The sequence below is a fragment of the Lupinus angustifolius genome, chromosome LG12 (genome assembly GCF_001865875.1).
Source record: "Lupinus angustifolius cultivar Tanjil chromosome LG12, LupAngTanjil_v1.0, whole genome shotgun sequence".
In the NCBI taxonomy this organism is placed as follows: Eukaryota; Viridiplantae; Streptophyta; class Magnoliopsida; order Fabales; family Fabaceae; genus Lupinus; species Lupinus angustifolius.
Window position 1 is genome coordinate 1,735,522 of NC_032020.1, and position 19,375 is coordinate 1,754,896.

Consider the following 19,375-nt stretch of genomic DNA (forward strand, 5'->3'; position numbering starts at 1 on the left):
TGATAAAGAAATAATGTTGTAATATAGAATGAGAGTTGGAAAGGGAAAATGAGTTTATTAAAGAGGAATGACAATGGAAACGATGAAGAAAAACAATACCTTAAAAAAAAGAGAAAATGAAAATTATTGATTTAATCTTTTTGCACTAAAAGTGAGTTATAAATATTAATAAAGGGCAAGATATAAAACTGAAATCCCTTTACCTAATATTTTCCCATATAGTCACATTAAACTAGCCTAAAAAATAAAGGCCCAGTGGGCTATAAAATTGAACGGGCTAGGCCCAAATTCAAAACTAGTTTTCTTCCTCAACACGTTTATTAATTTTTCTCTTGCCCCAGTTTTTTTAATCATCTTCTACTCTCACACCTTCAACCCTAACTCAATCTTTGAAGCATTACTTTCCAATCCATGGCTTCTGAATCTGATGTGGTTGATACCAACACTCTCTCCTGTGCTAATTGTGGAAAACCTGCAAATCTTCAGTTCATATTCTCATCTCTGACATGTTTTTTTTTTTTTTTTGATATTTGGGAAGACTTAGTTTTTGGTTTTGATCAAATAATTTATTATGATTTCAGCTAAAGCTGTTTCTTTTGGCAACATGAAATTTTGGGACTTGGGATTATTAGAGTTGTGTGAATTTTTCAATGGTAACCAGTTTGTTAGATTGCTATGGTAGTGGTTTTGATCAAATGGGGTGATGAAAAATGCAATTTTTAAGTTTATTTTGATGGTCTTGCTATTGGGTTTAAGTTTCAAGGTTAGGAGCTTATTATGTTGTTAAAGGTTTTAGTTTATAATGATGTTGAAACCATAGAAGGGCATGTCCTTATGCATTAGGTTTTTTAATGTAACTTGTTTTTTTTTATTCTTCAGGTGTCCAAAATGTGTGGAACTGAAGCTTCCTCGCGAAGGTTCTTCTTTCTGGTTTGTGATTGTTTTCAACTCTGTAAACTATTTTTAGTCCTTTTTAATTTGCCATGGAATCTACATGGACAATTATAAAATTGAACTAACAACTCAAATATATGACTCATATAGTGATACAATGCAAAAATTACAGTTATTTAAGAAATAATTAAGATACTGATACAACAGTACATATTCAAAAATATGATACAGTACAAGTGCTTCACCCAATATTAGAATATCCGTTTGACATCACAGGTTTAAAGAAAATAAGTAAGTTCTGATTTATCTAATTTAATATGTATAGAAGAAGATTAATTATTAGGGATTAGCAATTTGGTGAAAGGGATAGCTTTGTTACTCCAAATGGAATTGTGTAGAAAGTGAGATTGACCATGGTTACGAATGAGACAATCATGAGTTACTTCTAGACATGTACCGTTACAACAGTTGAATCAGACAAAACTTTACCTTTCATGGTATTTATATCCCTAATATTTGAGCCAATTTTGATATCTCTTGACAGCACTCAGGAGTGTTTCAAGTTTTCATGGAGCTCGCACAAATCACTGCATCTGAAGGCAAAGCTATCATCCTCACTTGGCACGGTTGCTCTAGGTCATCAAAATTCGGTCTCACTTGGTGAAGATTGGTTATATTGCTTGAAGGGAGGCCGGGCTCGGACTCCAAAGTTTCCTCACTTCGATTGGACTGGGTAGATTTCTAGCGCTCACCCTTCAGATTTTAGAATTTAAACCCATTGCTGTACTTTTAATTGATAACCAATTTTATTTATTATTAGTATGAATATTTTTCTGTTCTTTCATTTCAGAGATCCCTTCTTTTCATCAACGTGTTAGTTTTAACATTCTAGATGTCTGTAGCATTAAATTTGGCACTTTTTTCTTCTTAAAAATTGAGTTTATTTCTAATTACTCTTTTATTTGCTGAAACTTAAAGTTCATTTTTGCTCTTGTTAGGACACTGCGGCCATATCCGATATCTAGTAAGCGGATTGTTCCAGCCCATATTGATAAACCTGATTGGGCTGATGGCGTAAGTATCCTAGTTCTCTGTATTCAATTGTCTTGTATTTATCTTATTTGACACATTCTAATTCAATTGAATTGGAAGTCATCTTATGAAGACTTATCTGATGTTCATTGGTTTCTAAATTGTTTCATCTCTTTTGTTTTTAACTTTAGGGAACGCCAATAGTTGAGCCCAATAGTGATTTCCAGCGCGTTGTTGAGGTGGGTAAGATGAAATTGGACATTGTTGGTATCCTCTTTGTTCTCTTTTCTAATTGATATTAATATGCAGATCAAATCTCCAGATCTAATTCAGAGAATGAGAGAAACTTGTCGGGTAAGTTCTCGTTCTATTAAAATTTCCCTTTTTAGATGCTTATGTAGCAGAAGTTTATGCTCCTCTCCTATCTATATATTCACCCGTTAATGGAAAACTGATTCATGAGTCACGACCCTCATTTTCACGGTGCTTAATTTGTTGCTTAATTTTGTTGTCTCTTACAAACCAATTGTACAGTACTTACATGGCTTGGTGATGCAAATTAATTTTTGTGTTGATCAATGATGACAATTAATGTAGTTTCTATAGCATGGATCCCAATTCTTTTCATGCGATTTGCTGTGAGACCTCACCCCATCAACAATACATATCACATGGAGTTGTGTCTAGAATGGCACACCACATCATGGAATCCTGACAGGATCATACAAATCTCGAATATGTTGTGTTTACAATACCACAGATCTTAGTGGGATAGGGAGCCAAACAGCCACCGAGGAGGAGATGGGTGCCTGTGGACTTGCTGGTAAAAAGTCCGAGAAGAGAGATGCTCACATGCTGCACAGATGGGTAGAGGCAGTGAGCAATCCTAGTTCAGTAGTGAGGGTGGCCGGGTTAACATGGGAGAGGGAAAAACCTAAGCGGCAAATGAAAAAAATAGGGTCTCTAGTGCAAGGTTATAGCAAATAGTCATTAAAATTGAGAGGGAGAAACCTAAGGGGCAAATGAAAAAAAAAAGTCAGGGTCTCTAGTACAAGGTTATAGCAAATAGTCATTAAAATTGAGAGAATTATGAAATAATCCCCTATAATTATGACCCTGGTAAGTGGTAACTACACTAGTAATTAATTTCATAGATAAAAATTTGGAAAAAAAACTCCACTCTGGAATATCCATAGAAAAGGAAAAAAAGAAATTACAGTTTCCGTTTTGTACACGGCTTTACAATTTTATTATGTTAATAATATATTTTTTCTTCAATTATTATCGTGAATCATGAATAGTAAGATCCATGATTCAGTTTGTTCCATGATTTGGAAAATGTGGCTTTTGATTCATAATTTTGTTTAATATTCAAGTGATGAATCATGTTTGGAGGGGGGGAGAAAAGAAAGAAAAATATCTTCAATGATTTACAACACAACAACCGAGACTTAACCATACTAGGTGTTTTTAGTTACATCCATCGAATAATGCCATAATGTTCTATTATAAATCATGTTCATTGTCAGCATTGTTCTAGTCTTTCTTAATCGTTTCACCTTAATATCTTGAATGATGTATGATCATTAATATACATAAAAAAACTCTGTTAATGTTTTGTTTTTATAGTGTTTGCTACGTTGTCAATCGTAGGTAAACTTTTTGGTGAAAAGTTCATTAAAGATTATAGTTTGTTTTTGCTTTGTACGTTGATGTAAACTTAGTCTCATGAAGCATGTTAATTTATAGATTGCAAGGGAGGTTTTGGATGCTGCTGCCCGTATTATCGAGCCTGGTGTGACAACTGATGAGATTGACAGAGTTGTTCACGAGGCAACTATCGCTGCTGGTACTAATTTTAATGAGTTTCACCTGCTTTATTTATTTAATTTTTAGAAAATCTTAGCATACTGTAGATGGTGAGCATGCAGCTTCTGTTATTATTTGTTTATTTATTTATTAGAGACATACCTTGCTTTTATTGGTTCCAACTTAAAACACTGAAAGAATTGTGGTGCGCTGCACAACTAGATCAAATTTTCTTTTCTTTTCTCGTGTTACAAAAGAAATTTCGTTAGAAAATAGGTAATGTACAATTGGGTTGGGGAGAAGATATCCCCCAAAACATAGGAGAAAAAGATGTCAAAATTATATTAAGGCTTCCCAGCGTCTTGGAGTATTAAAAGTGGAAAGTCCCTTGAGATAGCTAGTACCTGAAAGAGAATAACTAGTGTCGTGAATTGTACATGAATCGCTAGACCAAATTTCTGAATCATGGATCATATCGTGAATCATAAGATTCATCATCAATAATTAAACATACTAAAATAATTCATAACTTAAGCCATGACACTTATCCCAACAAAAATACCATATGAAATAACACAAATCATAGCAAAGTAACTGTAGTTCATGCTACTGCTTTCCATAAAAACAATCATGATAACTGTCTTCCCTTGACTTATTTAATATATACTTGGGTGGAATTGACACTGAATCTTTCTTATTTCATTTTTCCTGTCTGTCATGGCAATTACTGATATAAGAAGCAAAAGAGTAGTATACAATATGGCTTGCAACCGAAATTGAATTTGAACATTTCAAACGAAGTAATTGTCAAGTGGGAAAATGGGCCTTTTATAAATCAAGTAGCCAGAGACCACAAAGGCAGAGATGTAATGGAAAAGGCAGATAAAAAATGAAAAAGAAGCCGCACAATAGAGAGAAAGGCAGCAGCTTCACTGTATTTTCAGTTTTTTCACAGCACATTTTATCCACCTTCACTGTTTGCGTTTCAGTAAAAACTAGGTTTGGGCCCTCAAAATGGTCCCAGCGGCTAACATGTTTAGAAGCAGAAATTTTTGCCTTTTAAAAAAATGGGTTGCGTTCACCCGACATAGAACGTTGTGCGACTTGTTACCTCTGCAGTGCCGTTGCGACATTTGAATAGCAGGATTCACAATTCCAGCTGCGGTTCAAATGACTCAGTCTCTGATTAATGCGATGCAACACATGATTCAGGCGCCAAAATGATTCTCATTGTGATTTGCATCGCTGACCATGGATTCCACATCAAATTACGGTTCAAATCACACGATTTGCGCGATCCTAACTACACTGGAAAAGTTCCTCCGTTTTCTTCATGTCGTTGGCATTTGACAATTAAATTAGTGACTGGTACTTTTCTGTTTTTTTTAACTTTGCAGGAGGATATCCGTCACCTCTCAATTACCATTTCTTTCCAAAATCTTGCTGCACGTAGGTACTTTAATTCTGTGCATATTCGACCTTTCTCTGAACGTCTTGGTATTTGTTAACAGTGAACTCTTATCTTTCCAACAGGTCAGTTAATGAAGTAATCTGCCATGGAATTCCTGATGCAAGGTAGAAATACTCTGTGCTTCTTATTTATTCTTATCGATAATTTACATTTGATTAGGCAAGTATCACTAAGGCATGGTCAAGTAGACAATTACATAAATTTCAGAGCTTCTTAAATAATATTGTCATTCTATTTCTGCAGGAAACTTGAGGATGGTGACATTGTAAATGTTGATGTCACTGTATATTATAAAGGCGTTCATGGTAAGTTGCTTAAATAACACACATGCACATAAAACACACTCAATGGTTAATCATGTTTGATTTGTTCTGTAGGTGATCTCAATGAAACATACTTCGTGGGTAATGTTGACGAAGAGTCTCGTCAGCTGGTCAAATGCACATATGAGTGCCTGGAGAAGGCAATATCTATTGGTATGTGCGTTGAGTTTCTACTCCAAAGTCTGAGCATATAATTGAATTTTTAAAACAATTTTGGAACCATGGTTTTTTATTTTTATTTTAATGTGTACCTTAAACTTTGTTGTCAGTTTACAAATTTAACTGCTAATTTGGTATTAAAAATGTTAATTTGAACCTAAATCCTAAATCAGAAGATATATAACTTTTTAAATGTTACAAATACTTACAGTCAGAATGACACGTTTATCAACTGATATTGAAATATCATATTGGTTACTTGATAAGTTTCAGAAATCACTTTATAACTGATGATACCCATAAAAATGTTTATTTGCCTTTTGAAGCTGTGGTTGCCAATTGCCATGTGCTTAATTCTTAATATATTTAAAACATGCATAGTATATTTTAAGAAATTAAAATAATATGTTTCTGATTCTTCATTTTCTATCAAATTCAGTAAAACCTGGGGTACGGTTTCGTGAAATTGGCGACATTATTAATCGTCATGCTTCAATGTCAGGATTCTCGGTGGTAATGCATAATGTTTTTCAAAGTTATCTATTTAATTTTTTTGTTCACATGAACTATGGTAATTTACATGTTCCTTACTCTAATTTTCCTTCCCCCTCTTAGGTTAAATCATATTGCGGTCATGGAATTGGAGAGCTCTTCCATTGTGCGCCAAACATTCCTCATTATGGAAGTATCCTTTTTGTGGTTTAAAAGCACTGAAAGGTATGAGAAAAACGTATTTCGAAATTATTTTCTTTATCCTCTGATGTTTAATCTAGTGTCCACTGAAATATGCACTTCTCTTTTAACATAAAAGTGCTGATTATGGGGCATAAAATTACTGTTGCCAAAGTTGCAATGAAATTATGGACATTAGCCATTCACTCTCATCTTCGCCAATCCTATTATACCTTACTTAATTTCTAGCATGAGGGAGCTTTGTCATTTTTCTTAAACTGTTCGCCAACTTCCCTTTTTCTGTCAAATCCGGCAACGAAAGTTTTGCTCCCAAAATTAAAGTTGCCAGTTCACAAAAGCTTTTCGGTCTGTACTTTTAGTTCTATCTTCTCCGGTTCTTCCCTCGACCCCTTTTAATTCATGTTGACATCTTGATTGGAAAAAGGAAAAACATACCTTAACCACTGGCAGGAAATAAAGCAGTCGGTGTGATGAAGGCTGGACAGACCTTTACTATTGAACCAATGATCAATGCAGGTATAACATTTGAGATTTCTGAATTTTTCAAATCGATAACTTTCTTGGAGGCACGTCATAGCTCTAATACCGTTTTGTCAATAGGTGTGTGGCGTGATCGAATGTGGCCTGATGGATGGACTGCTGTTACCGCAGACGGCAAACGAAGTGCTCAATTTGAGCACACTCTTTTGGTACGCACTAAATTTATTTCCTTGTCTTGTTAGTTTTAGGGTTACGTCCTGGCCTTCGCAGCGGAAAGTCGAAACAACTAAAGAAAATGATCCTATTAATATTAAGTGTTGGATGAAATTTTCAAGAAAATAGATGGTAACTTTTACCTTCTCACCACTATATATAATATAATGATTTTGCTGGGTTTCATATTTAGCTTTTGTAGTATGCACTTGAGTTAGTAAAGAGTGCTTTAAAGCCAAAGCCACTTATCTGTAAATAATTTTGGTCTTAGTTGTAATTTTAATGGTACATATATTTGGTTCACTTGGTATTTATTCATTTAGAAAGGTGTCACTGCTTTAAAGTTGTTTCTACCTATTTAATATGATTCACCCCTTTTCATTATTATTAGGTGACTGAGACTGGTGTTGAGGTTTTATCAGGGAGGTTACCAACATCACCCAATGTTTTTCCTTGGCTAAATTCATCATAATCAGGTGAATCCAGATAAAACATGGGGGCAAAATACCATAGAGTTAATAGACAAATATATTACATTGTCCTTTTTACTTCGGTTAGCCGATCCCACTTAGTGGGATAAAAGCTTGGTTTTTGTTGTTGTTTTTACTTTGGTTGCCTCTTTTTTTTTGGATATCTTGTTTGTTACTTGTCAAAGAATTTAGGTGAGAAGTGAGATACAGAGAATATATTTATGCTAAAACCAATTTAATAAATTTTTAACTTGTGTTTAGAATAGTAGGGAATAATGTTTTAACCTACATTTATAACAATAGGGATTATTAAGTTAATTTTGCTTGGTTTATATAGAAAAAAATGCTGCTAGTATAATAGATTTATGTACCGCAACTGCATTATCCATCATTCATGTTTAATTATAATGACTATTTATAAAAAGTAATGCAAATGAATGGTGGATGATGTATTGACTGTGTATAAATCTTTATATTGATAATGCATATATTAATATGCCAGATGTAATGCTTTAAAAATATCACCTCACATCACCTTATGAATCATCTCTAAAGCATAAGGGTATTTCAAGCATGATGATGATATCATAATTATGGTATGAGTGAAACATTATAAAAAATACACATCTAATAATTTATGTTTGTACATTAGTTGTTTGCTTGTGGTTAATTTTTTGAGGAAGGATTATAGAACAAAAATGTTATTTTTCAACTGTGGTTTTTCTGATGGAGTAATTCCAGTTACACATATTTTCTACATTTGTATTATTTTAATATATCCATTTTGATACGCAATCAGAAATATTATATAGTTTTCCCTTCTTTGTGATCGTATATTGTGGTATTATTCTTGCCATTTGTTTATAAGTATTAATTCAATTGGAACGGAATGTTAAAGGAATTATTCGTTTATGCTCTCACCTTCCAACATTCAAAATTCAACAACCAAAGTTTAACCATAAAATGATACAATTTTGTGTTTTTGGGGTAATCTCACTTCTTATTTTTTATTTATTTCTGTATAACCATTGATCGGAGTTATTATTATATGTAAAGTCAAACAATTAACGTATAACGGCAAAAGTTTGAATCATATGCACGCAAATAAGGAAAACAACCTTCTTAAACAAGGGTCTCCAACTTTTTAATGGGTAGAATATCTTTGATATGAATCTATTGCTATCCTAGTATTTAATGCATTCTTAATTAATGTCAATGCTAATAATGCTTCTGCTAATTTTTTTGATCGACCAGATCCTATTAAAATTTTATATATTCCTAGTAATCTTTCGTATAGCAACACATCACATATAAGGATGAGGATCAGCTAGTCTCGTTCTATGTTCTAAACCAATCATATATTAACACGTCACGTGGATAAAATACAAATTTTAAAATAAAAAAGTAATAAAATAAAGTATTCTGATTAGTTCGGGAGATGGAGTGAGACATCATGATCCCACATATAAAGGACTTAAAGTAACAATATGACGTAAGTTAAGCTAATTAGCTAAGCATGTGAGACCAAGTGGCATGTGGGGAATTGTTAAACCACTACCCCCTATTGCCATTTTTATCAACCAAAAATCTGGATTTGATCATTGAGTGAGACCTTCATTGCACATTATGTAATTAGAAGTAATTAAAAATCTAGAAGAGCAGTGGCAAATAAATAGATGCTAGCAGCTATATGTACTCTTTCCCTGATTGTAGGAGGAAAACTTTTATTAATGGTAAGGCACAAAATGTGGTAGAAGTAATAATAATGCACAACAAGAAATGCATTAAGGTACCAGCAACTAGCAACTAGCAACTAGCAACTAGAATACCCAAGAAGCCTTGAAAGCTAAAAAGTTTCCGAACCACCCTTTGTTTGTTCATGTGAATGATACATGTGTTTTCTTTGGGTGGCAATCCTTCTTTAATAAAAAGGTATAATTGGATGTATAAATGTAATTTATTTATTTTAACTAAATTGTGTTAACTAACTGCGTTATTGGAGAGAAATCTCTTAAAACTTACACGTATTTGCTCACTACAGAAAATGGAAGGAAAGAAAAAAAGAAGGAAAGAAAGTGGAAGGAATGAAAATAAGTAGAAAGTAAGGTGAAAAATTAGTTGTTTGGTTTAAAAGAAAAATAAAGAAAAGAAAATTATAACTTTTTTCTTCTCTTGTTTGATTGTGAAAAAAGTGAAAGGAAAGAAAAAATATGAGTAAAATTACATAAACACCACAAATAAGAAAATCACATTTACAACATTATTGTTCTTACTACTTTGTTTTTAGTGTGTACTATCATAATTATTCAACTTTTTGTACACTTTCAATTATCTTAACTTAAGATAAAATTATTAGATCATGTATTCCACCCAAGGAAGACAATTGATCTATCGGAAATATTTGTGATGAACTTTAAGTATTTATTTTGAAAATCATGCCATAAATAAGAAATATTAACACACTTGATGAATAATATTAACAAACATAAATTATATTTTCAGTTGTTATACATAAAATATATGATAGTCATAACAAAAATAATTGGTCATTTTTATGAGAAAATGAGTTAAGAGAAGAGAGAAAAGTTTGAGAACAAAAATAAAAGGCGTTATAGTCATTTGAATAAAAATGTTTCTTTTCCTTCTCTTTTCCCCTCACATTTGGGGTGAAAAGTTTTTAGTATGAGATCCATTTCTTTTTTTCCCTCTTCCTCTTTTCCTTTGTCCACCAAACAAGGGAAAAATATTTTTTTCATTCTTCTTTTTCTTCCACCCCTTTTCTTTCCTCCCATTTTCAGCAAAACCAAACATAACCTTAAAATCGATGAAAAATTTAGAAAGCCCCCAAATAACAGAAATATAATTTTAAAGCAAAATTGTTAGAGAGAAGAGCTAGAAATCCGTTAATCTGTTATATAGATATCAAAAAGTGCAATAACTAAATTATTCTCTTGGCATGAGTGGCCAATTAGTTTGCAACTCTATGGTCAATTTGGATGTATATTTATTTTTAAGGATGTTTCTTTAGACTCAATTATTAGAATGTATTAAATTAAGATCATGGAAATGGCTTAGAGCTAAGCATGAGGGATATAGTTTTTCATTTTACTTTTGGATTACAAATCCAATTCATTGTGTACTACAATTACAATTACAATGTAATAACTTTTTATAATTATAGTATGCTATATAAGGGTTGAGTTCAGCTCTTCTTCAATATTAGAAAGTCGACAACTAGAATATATATATGTAGACAAATATATTTTTTAATTTTAATTTTATATTGAAAAATAACTTAAAACCCTTAGCGTCAAAGTTTTTTTCCTTTCACATATGGTAATTTCCATCTAATACTATATTCTCTAGTAACGGAGATGATCTGAATTCAGAAAGGTTGGGGTATATGACTATAAACATAATTATCATTGAAACTATTGTGTAGATACAAAAAGTCTTATTTCTATTTTATGATGAACAAAATTGGAATAAGAAAATTAAGTAGTATCATCCTTCATGGAAGGGTACGCACTTCTTATAAATAAGGGGGTATGATTCCCAATTGCAGACCATAACATGATCCAAAATATACATGCAAAATCATTCTCTTCATCCCATTAAAGGAGAAACTAAAACTAGGGGTAGTCTACAATTGGAAGGCCAAAGAACCTGCATGTTCTACTATGAATATGCATTTGCATACAAGGACATGAAGTTTGGTGGATACATGATGAAAGATGGTATAAAGTCTATTCACCATATTCTATGAATATATTAAGATACGCTTTCGCTCTAGTTTTATATCTCTTCTCGATAATTTGACATGAAAGATAATAACTATATATGATGATAGTGTTTTCATCATCTTTAATACATACTATGTATCTTTAAGTATATAAAGTCTCTCACCATATTAAAGTCTATCAAAGATTTTTTCGGACATACCATCCTGCTCCCTTAATAAATTTGTCTATTGATAAAACAAAAATCACTCTCTTTGCCAAATTAACGAAACCACTAATCCATCGTTAAGCAAAGCAAAACCAACATGAGCGTCAAGGTTTTAACACTTATCATATTGTGGACCACAATTCAAATTGAGGATCATATAACGTGATCCAGTGATAATATTATGGTAACCATCACAATCACATTACATTATAATTGTGTTGTGACATTGAATCATGATGATGCAATCTTATTGGGCTACAATGCTAATTGACAAATTGGTATAAAAATTACCAAATGGTGCTACAAACAAGTAAACAGTAAAATATTGTCGTATCCATAAGGACTTGTTAGATACCAGCCATTCAACTAAAATTATTATTTTAAGTTATTTTTCAAATGGTTGTTTATTTTATGACACAAATATAATGCAAGATTGTAACACGTTGATAAAAGGAGTTGGGATTTAACTTTACACTTACAATCCATACGCACATGATTTTTAAAGTAAATTCATTCAGTCATGATTATTTCATGCAATGACCTCAAAATTACTAAAAGCTAATGTCTTATCAAATTTGACAACTTATGCAACAAAACTCTATGTCTAACAACTTCACTCATAAGATTAAGAAATATGACCTGTGTAAAATGCCTTTGTGTCTAGTAATCCATGCATGTAAAGTTGAGTTAAATACAACACCCCAATTGTATTAGCTGTCAATATCTTGGTCTATACTAACATTATATTAATCTACCTCTATGTACCAACAAGACGTTGATCAAGTGACGTAAGAGCATCTCTAATGGGTTGTTCATAACTCATTCTTATGAAAATAAGAACATTCTTACTTTGCTCTCGACTATAACATTCTTATTTTATGAATAATATTCTTAAACAAGAACAATGAGAGAGAAATAAGAACAAGGAGAGAGAACAAAAAGATAGATGTTTGGTTAAGAATGTGGTAGGTTGTGGGACCCAAAAAAGAATAAGAATGATGTTTGTCATTTTGGGAAAAAGATAGATGTTGTTCTTATTTTAGGAGGAGTTGTAATAAATTATAAAATAACATATGAGATCCAAATAAGAACGAAATTGTTATTTGCTATTGGAGATACTCTAAGGCCCTGTTATCCACAACGACCAAATGGTCAATGTTTCAATTCCTGGGAGCGACATTTGTTGGGAGGTACATCCACTCACCCCGAAATGGATTATTTTCTTACCCAAAAGGTAAAGGGATACCCTTGGTAGTAAAAAAAATCCACCTCTATGTCTAGTAGTCTGGACTAACAAAATTAAGCTTTATGAACCTTCAATCATACCTCTTTGTCTAATAGTCTATGCCATCTAGTTTGGGAGTTATAAGATTACAAGGTTAGTTTTGTGTCTTGGTCAAGTGTAAAGTAGACATTGACTGCTACTTCCACTATGGAAGCCGAGTTTGTTTCTTGTTTTGAGGCTACCTCGCATGGTATATGGTTGAAAAGTTTCATATATGAGCTTAGAATTGTGGACTCTATTTCTAGGCCATTGAAGATTTACTATGACAACTCAGCTGCGATCTTTATGGCTAAGAATAATAAGAGTGGAAGTCGAAGTAAGCACATCGACATTAAATATTTAGCCATAAGAGAGCGTGTGAAGAAAAAGAAAGTGGTCATTGAACACATTAGCAATGAGTTGATGATTGCTGATCCTTTGACTAAAGGCATGCCACCAAAGAATTTTAAGGATCATGTAGTATGAATGGGACTTGGTTCCATGATGTAATTTTCATTGTACGTACATTTATTGTTTTTAATGAAACGTTTATTCAGTTTGATGTTTTCTCATATGTTTTTTTGTGCACATATCCGTTTATTTTGAGAAATGTCATTTAGTTTTGACCTAGAATAAACATATGGTTTATTCATTAAGTAAAGAGCATATATTGAGAGACTTGATATATTGTGATACATGATAGATAATACTCGTTATTAGAGGACTTATTGTCATGATTCATATATTGTGTTTCTTGTTATGATTGATGGTGAGTTAAATGGACCAAGTGGGAGAATGATAGAATTTCCCATGATTTTCTCAACAGATTTATTCTATTTTTTTTAATATAGATTTCAGTTGAAATCCTTTGCATATTTATTGGGAAATTGGTTTCCAAATGTGGTCCATTTTCTGCACATGTTAACACCATTATCTTAGCAACAATTACAAACGGTTCTGTGGAGAGAAAAATTTGCACTCCCACTATCCATGACCTGTTCCGCTCTAATGACCTTTATGATGGATAAAGGTCTATAAATTAGAATAGGTTGCTCTCTATTTGGGTCACTAATACTACTCATCTATTAAGAAATAAACACCATCGCGTTGAGTGAGTAAAGGTTTAGAAAACCAAACTCAGAATTTATTCACTGTAATCACAGTGTTTGGTTGCAAATCAAAGTGTTTGTAAAAGATAAGAGAGAATCAAATAGCAATGGCCGGAGGTTGATATTCTAGATCTATTTTAGTTTCCGCTGCATATTGATCTAAATGTGTTGTTTATATTAATTGTATAACATATTTAGATCATTACAATAAACTCTAACATTGTTGAGTTATGCAAGTTTGGAAAAATGCAAGTAAGAGACTAAGCAATTTATTCAATAATCATACAATAAGATGATGAAACTTAAATCGAGCATTAAACAAATATAAGAACTCAAACATAATCAAAACCTCATGAATTAGTATGCATACATCAAAGTTATATTACATTCAATCACAACAAGGTTTTTAGCTACTCATGTTCACATTGTGTAATTATGATAGGGGTCAAACATAACCCACAGGGTGGTAGAAACACAAACAAATTAGCATAGATTAACTCCTCTAGTACTTAACCTTGATCCCATGACTCAAAGGAGCCAAACTAACATAGAAATGTAGAAAAGAAGCATTACAAAGTGTGTATCCAATGGCTCGATTTGGAAGTCCTTAAATAATGTATGAATATCAGCTTTTGTGCCTAGCGCAACGCCTTTGCATTGACTATCCGTGACCTTTCAGCACACCAGCTTCCGCTGAGCGCACCACCCATTACACTGAGCACAAATACGTGTGTTTGGCACGACCAAATGTTGAATTTCGTAATTTGATTTTGTTGGGTGCCATGGGCTATGCTGAGCACAGGTTGTAGGCTGCTACCTTCGTTGAGCGCAGGCTCACCAGGAATTTTCCGACCATCGTTGAGCTCAAGAACCGTGCTTAGCGCAACAACATTTCCAAATTTCACTGATAAGATCTTTCCAATTTAAGATCTATCACTTAGGAACAACATATCCAAAATTCAGTTGGATCTAACGGTAGACAAATGCGTTATCACAATTTTACTCAAACTACTCGTAGTTGAATCCTTGCTTTTGCCTGAAACTTATCTCTATGCAATAATTCTTTTGTATGAAGCCTAAAAGACACTTTAGAGGTAAGATTTGACCATTTAAACAAGGTTTAATCTTATATTAGTACATTTTCATTTATTTGAGTTGATTAAGTAATTAAATATCTATAAAAAGATTGTATAATATATGATTAATTTGACACTTAATACAGAACGCAACACATTTGGCTACATTAAGTAGAATCAAAGTTAAAAATATTTTTTTAATCACAATAAAATTCATACTACAATGACCACAATATAACATCACAATGAGCTTAGTCACAGTAACTAAAACTATAACCTCAATCACGACAGCAAACACAATTAAAAACGCTATATATATGAGAACGGTAAGGATTATGTACAAACATCTACATGGTATTGTGATTGATACTAATATTGAATATGAGGAAATAATTAACACAGAGGTTCCTGTTTTCAATGTAAGTCTGTGAGATTTGAAGAATCTGAAGTGCTTGGCCAGCACGGTAGAGATCGTTAAAGATGAAGATATGAAATTTGATCTGGAATACCAAGAAACATTGGTGTTAAAGACAGGTACTGCTAAAGTAGCAAGCTTATATATTTCATATCCCCACAACACATTTATACCTTTTGCAATATCTGATGACCTGAAAATATGGAAAGATTTGGCCAAAAGGGTATTCAAATATCTACATTTGTTAGTGAGATGAAGACTCACGCAGATACAAAAGTAGATTAGAGAAGCACAAAGAATTGATGATAGCTGGTTTGTAAATATCTTTATAATGAAATTTGTAGCCCTTCAATTTCAGTTGTTTGGTGTATGGTCACAGATTTTAAGTGTAATTTTTAGATATTTCTCTCCAATAATCTAGTTAAGATTATGTGAACATCTAGTATTGGTATATTAGGAGCCTTTTTTATTCTATTCTGCAGCAAACACAATTTTTCAATAAAAAATTACTTACATTTATATATCAACATTACATTTGATTAATAACCACATAAATCCACCCAAAGAAAAAAATGTATCATTCACATTAGTAATCAAAGGGTGGTTAGCTATAGTTTTTTAGATTTTAGGGCTTCTGGGTGGTTCTAGCTGTTGCTTGTTGCAACCTTAATGCATATCTATGAAACAAGGCTAATGCATTACTAGTGACTTCTGCCACATTTTGTGCCTTAACCTTAATTGCAGTCATCCTCTTACTCATCCTAACACCTGTAAAAGAATATACACAACTACTAGCATTTGTTAAGGCAGTGCTAACCCATGTCTCAACGTTACTTATATGCCACAACATGTCATCATTAATGGTGGAGCCATGTTGGCTACATCGGCTTAGTTCTTTGATGGCTTGGCTGAGTTGATCTACACTATCACTTATTTGATTAGCACAATCTTTTACGGTCAGGTAATCCCTTTTGTTCTTGATTGTCTTGAGTTCCTTTGCCAATTTGAACAAGTACCCTCTTGTATGTGATGCTCTGGAAAGACTCACTGATAAGGCTACTTGAGCTAAGTGATGAGGGCCATCTATAGTTGAATAGTTTTTAACATATTTGGCCAGACAACGAATGCATAGATCTTGATAGAGGGTGCCATTGCAAGAGGATTCTATATAGCTTATTGTTTGGGGATTATGCTTGGCCAAAGATGATTTAACTAAGACACTTGAAACGAAGAGAGAAAGGAAAATGACTAGTAAAGTGAGGTTCAGTTGTGCCATCTTAATTGGGTAATAAATGAACCCTTCCTAAGCTCTAAGTATGTAATGGAAGAGAGTTTGAATGATCAATTTCAGGTTTGTGGTTGATGAAAATTGGGATGTAGTGTGGTGCTTATATACAGATTCGTAGCATCGCACATGCTTAGCTTTCCCCCTCTTAACGTTACTTCATTTTACGTCCTTTATACATGCATTGAGTTCCGCTAAGAAAGAATACTAGGAATGGTATTATAATTTTCAATTGGTTCTTGTCGGGACAAAAAAATGAGTTTAGCATTATTAGCAATGACACGTTAATTAAGTATACTGTATAATAATAGATTCGTATAAATGAAATTTTTATTCGTGTAACAAGCTGGAGAACCTTGTTTAAGAAGGTGGTGATATCCTCATTTGAGTGAATTTGTATGTGAAGTAAAGTGGGTCACACTAAATGTGTTGATGATACTGTAGGACAGTTCTATGTCCCGCATGTGTATTTGATAAGGGCACAATGATATATAACCCAAAAATAAAGCTTGTAGTATCAGACAATGTGAAATGTGGATGACCTAAACCAAAACAGTGTCATTTTATGGTTAATACTTGATTGTTGAATATCGCATGTGGGACAGGAATGCGTGGGAAAATTTACTTTATTGGTGCATTTTGACCGAAAAATTACGATCTTGGTGCACCTTTTGAAAATATTACATATCTAGTGTAGTTTTAGGGTAAACCGGTAACCCCATTGCCGATTTTGAATAAATTTTTTTTAATCCCCCCTAAATCGACAATGGGGGGGGGGGGGTTTTTCATTATGAGGAGGTATGAGGAACTATTTATAGGAGAAAATTATGTGTGTGAGTGTATTGAATTCGGTGCAAAAATTAAATTGAAGGAAGTTGGCAACACGAGTTTGGTGGGGAATTAATTTGCCCTAATTAATTTCCCAATCCTAAATCGGCAATAGCACTGTCGATTTCAGTGCATTTAAATATTTTTTGTGCAGAACAAATCTCGGCAATGGTGTAGCCGATTTCCCTTTAAATATTTGTTGAACTCGGCACCTTGGATGCCGAGTTTTGTGTAAATATTATGCCTGCCGTGAATTTAGTCAACAATTATCTTTAATGCAATTAATATATTAATATTTGTAACAATAAAATTTAATGAATTCAATACAAATATCTTTAATTCAGTCAACAACCAATACACTTGAATGCACTTAATGAATTCTGGAACGAAGTCCATAAATAATGTACCTAACTCGGCAACCTCAATGTCAATTTATGTGCAAATATTAATATACCTATCTAACTCGGCTACCATATTGCCGATTTATATGAGAATAAATATTATTATACCTAACTCGGCACCCTCATTGCCGATTTATATGGGAATAAATATTATTATACCTAACTCGGCACCCTCAATGCCGATTTATGTGGGAATAAATTTGGAACTCGGCAACATGGTTGCCGATTTTTGTACAATTTGCCCTAAAATAATTTGAATTGGACATATTATTCTACGGACTTACTTTGAATTGGCACATAGTTTAGTGAATCCAACAACCATTTTAATTTTCCCTGCTCCACTTTACAACTCCAATTTTAATGCCATTAGAATCTCTGAACCAACATTATGTACATTCATTCAACAAAAGAATCTCTGAACCAACATTATAGTCATTCAACTATGCAAAGATGATAGTCATTCAACACTGCAAAGATGTATAGTCATTCAACTCTGCACTATGTATAGTTATTCAACTTCTGCACACTAAAATCTTCTGCACACTACCACACTTATTTCTACTTTAAAGTCTTCTGCACATTGGATAGTCACTTTTACTCTCTGCATATTTAAAGTCTCTACACCACACACACTTTACAATGCATGCGTTATAGTTTCTATTACATTATATAGTTATATTTATAGTATATAGTTATAGTATATAGTTTTAGTATATTTATATTATATAGTTATATTTATAGTATATAGTTTTAGTATATTTATATTATATATTTATATTTATAGTTATAGTATATTTTTATATTTATAGTATATAGTTATAGTATATTTATAGTATATAGTTATAGTATATTTATAGTATATAGTTATAGTATATTTATAGTATATAGTTATAGTATATTTATAGTATATAGTTATAGTATATTTATAGTATATAGTTATAGTATATTTATAGTATATAGTTATAGTATATTTATAGTATATAGTTATAGTATATTTATAGTATATAGTTATAGTATATTTATAGTATATAGTTATAGTATATTTATAGTATATAGTTATAGTATATTTATAGTATATAGTTATAGTATATTTATAGTATATAGTTATAGTATATTTATAGTATATAGTTTTAGTATATTTATAGTATATAGTTATAGTATATTCACTACACATATTTCAGAAAAGAAGTTTATATAAATATAAATACATTATAAAGGTAATGACTAAAAAATAAACTAGTCTTACAAATGTTGCCTAGAACTCTCCCCTAATTCTCTAGATCGCAATGGACATGTCTTCCTGTTATGTCCTTCGGTTATACACCATCCACATTTTTTAAGTTGTTCACCTTCAACTTCATCCATCTTATTGTGAATGCGTGAAGTCTTTGGTCTTCCACTTTTTTTCCTACGCATAACAGGATTGGGAATGAATGTCGGACCTGAATAAGGATGCCAATATTCTTCATTACCAAGTGGTTGAAACTCATATCCATAAACCTTCT

General features: G+C 32.4%; 2 protein-coding genes across 2 annotated transcripts; one reads left to right on the plus strand and one right to left on the minus strand.

Moving 5' to 3' along the window:
- On the plus strand, positions 317 to 7,858 carry LOC109362975 (methionine aminopeptidase 1A-like). Its single transcript, XM_019609095.1, has 16 exons — positions 317 to 485; positions 880 to 930; positions 1,439 to 1,627; positions 1,893 to 1,968; positions 2,118 to 2,165; positions 2,236 to 2,280; positions 3,676 to 3,775; positions 5,133 to 5,184; positions 5,269 to 5,310; positions 5,450 to 5,511; positions 5,584 to 5,682; positions 6,128 to 6,201; positions 6,304 to 6,373; positions 6,832 to 6,897; positions 6,982 to 7,070; positions 7,466 to 7,858. Exons 1-16 carry the CDS (start codon positions 412 to 414, stop codon positions 7,544 to 7,546), a joined length of 1,218 nt encoding a protein of 405 aa, XP_019464640.1. The 5' UTR covers positions 317 to 411; the 3' UTR covers positions 7,547 to 7,858.
- LOC109362061 (21 kDa protein-like) lies at positions 15,906 to 16,685 on the minus strand. Its single transcript, XM_019607630.1, has one exon. It carries the CDS (start codon positions 16,630 to 16,632, stop codon positions 15,982 to 15,984), a length of 651 nt encoding a protein of 216 aa, XP_019463175.1. The 5' UTR covers positions 16,633 to 16,685; the 3' UTR covers positions 15,906 to 15,981.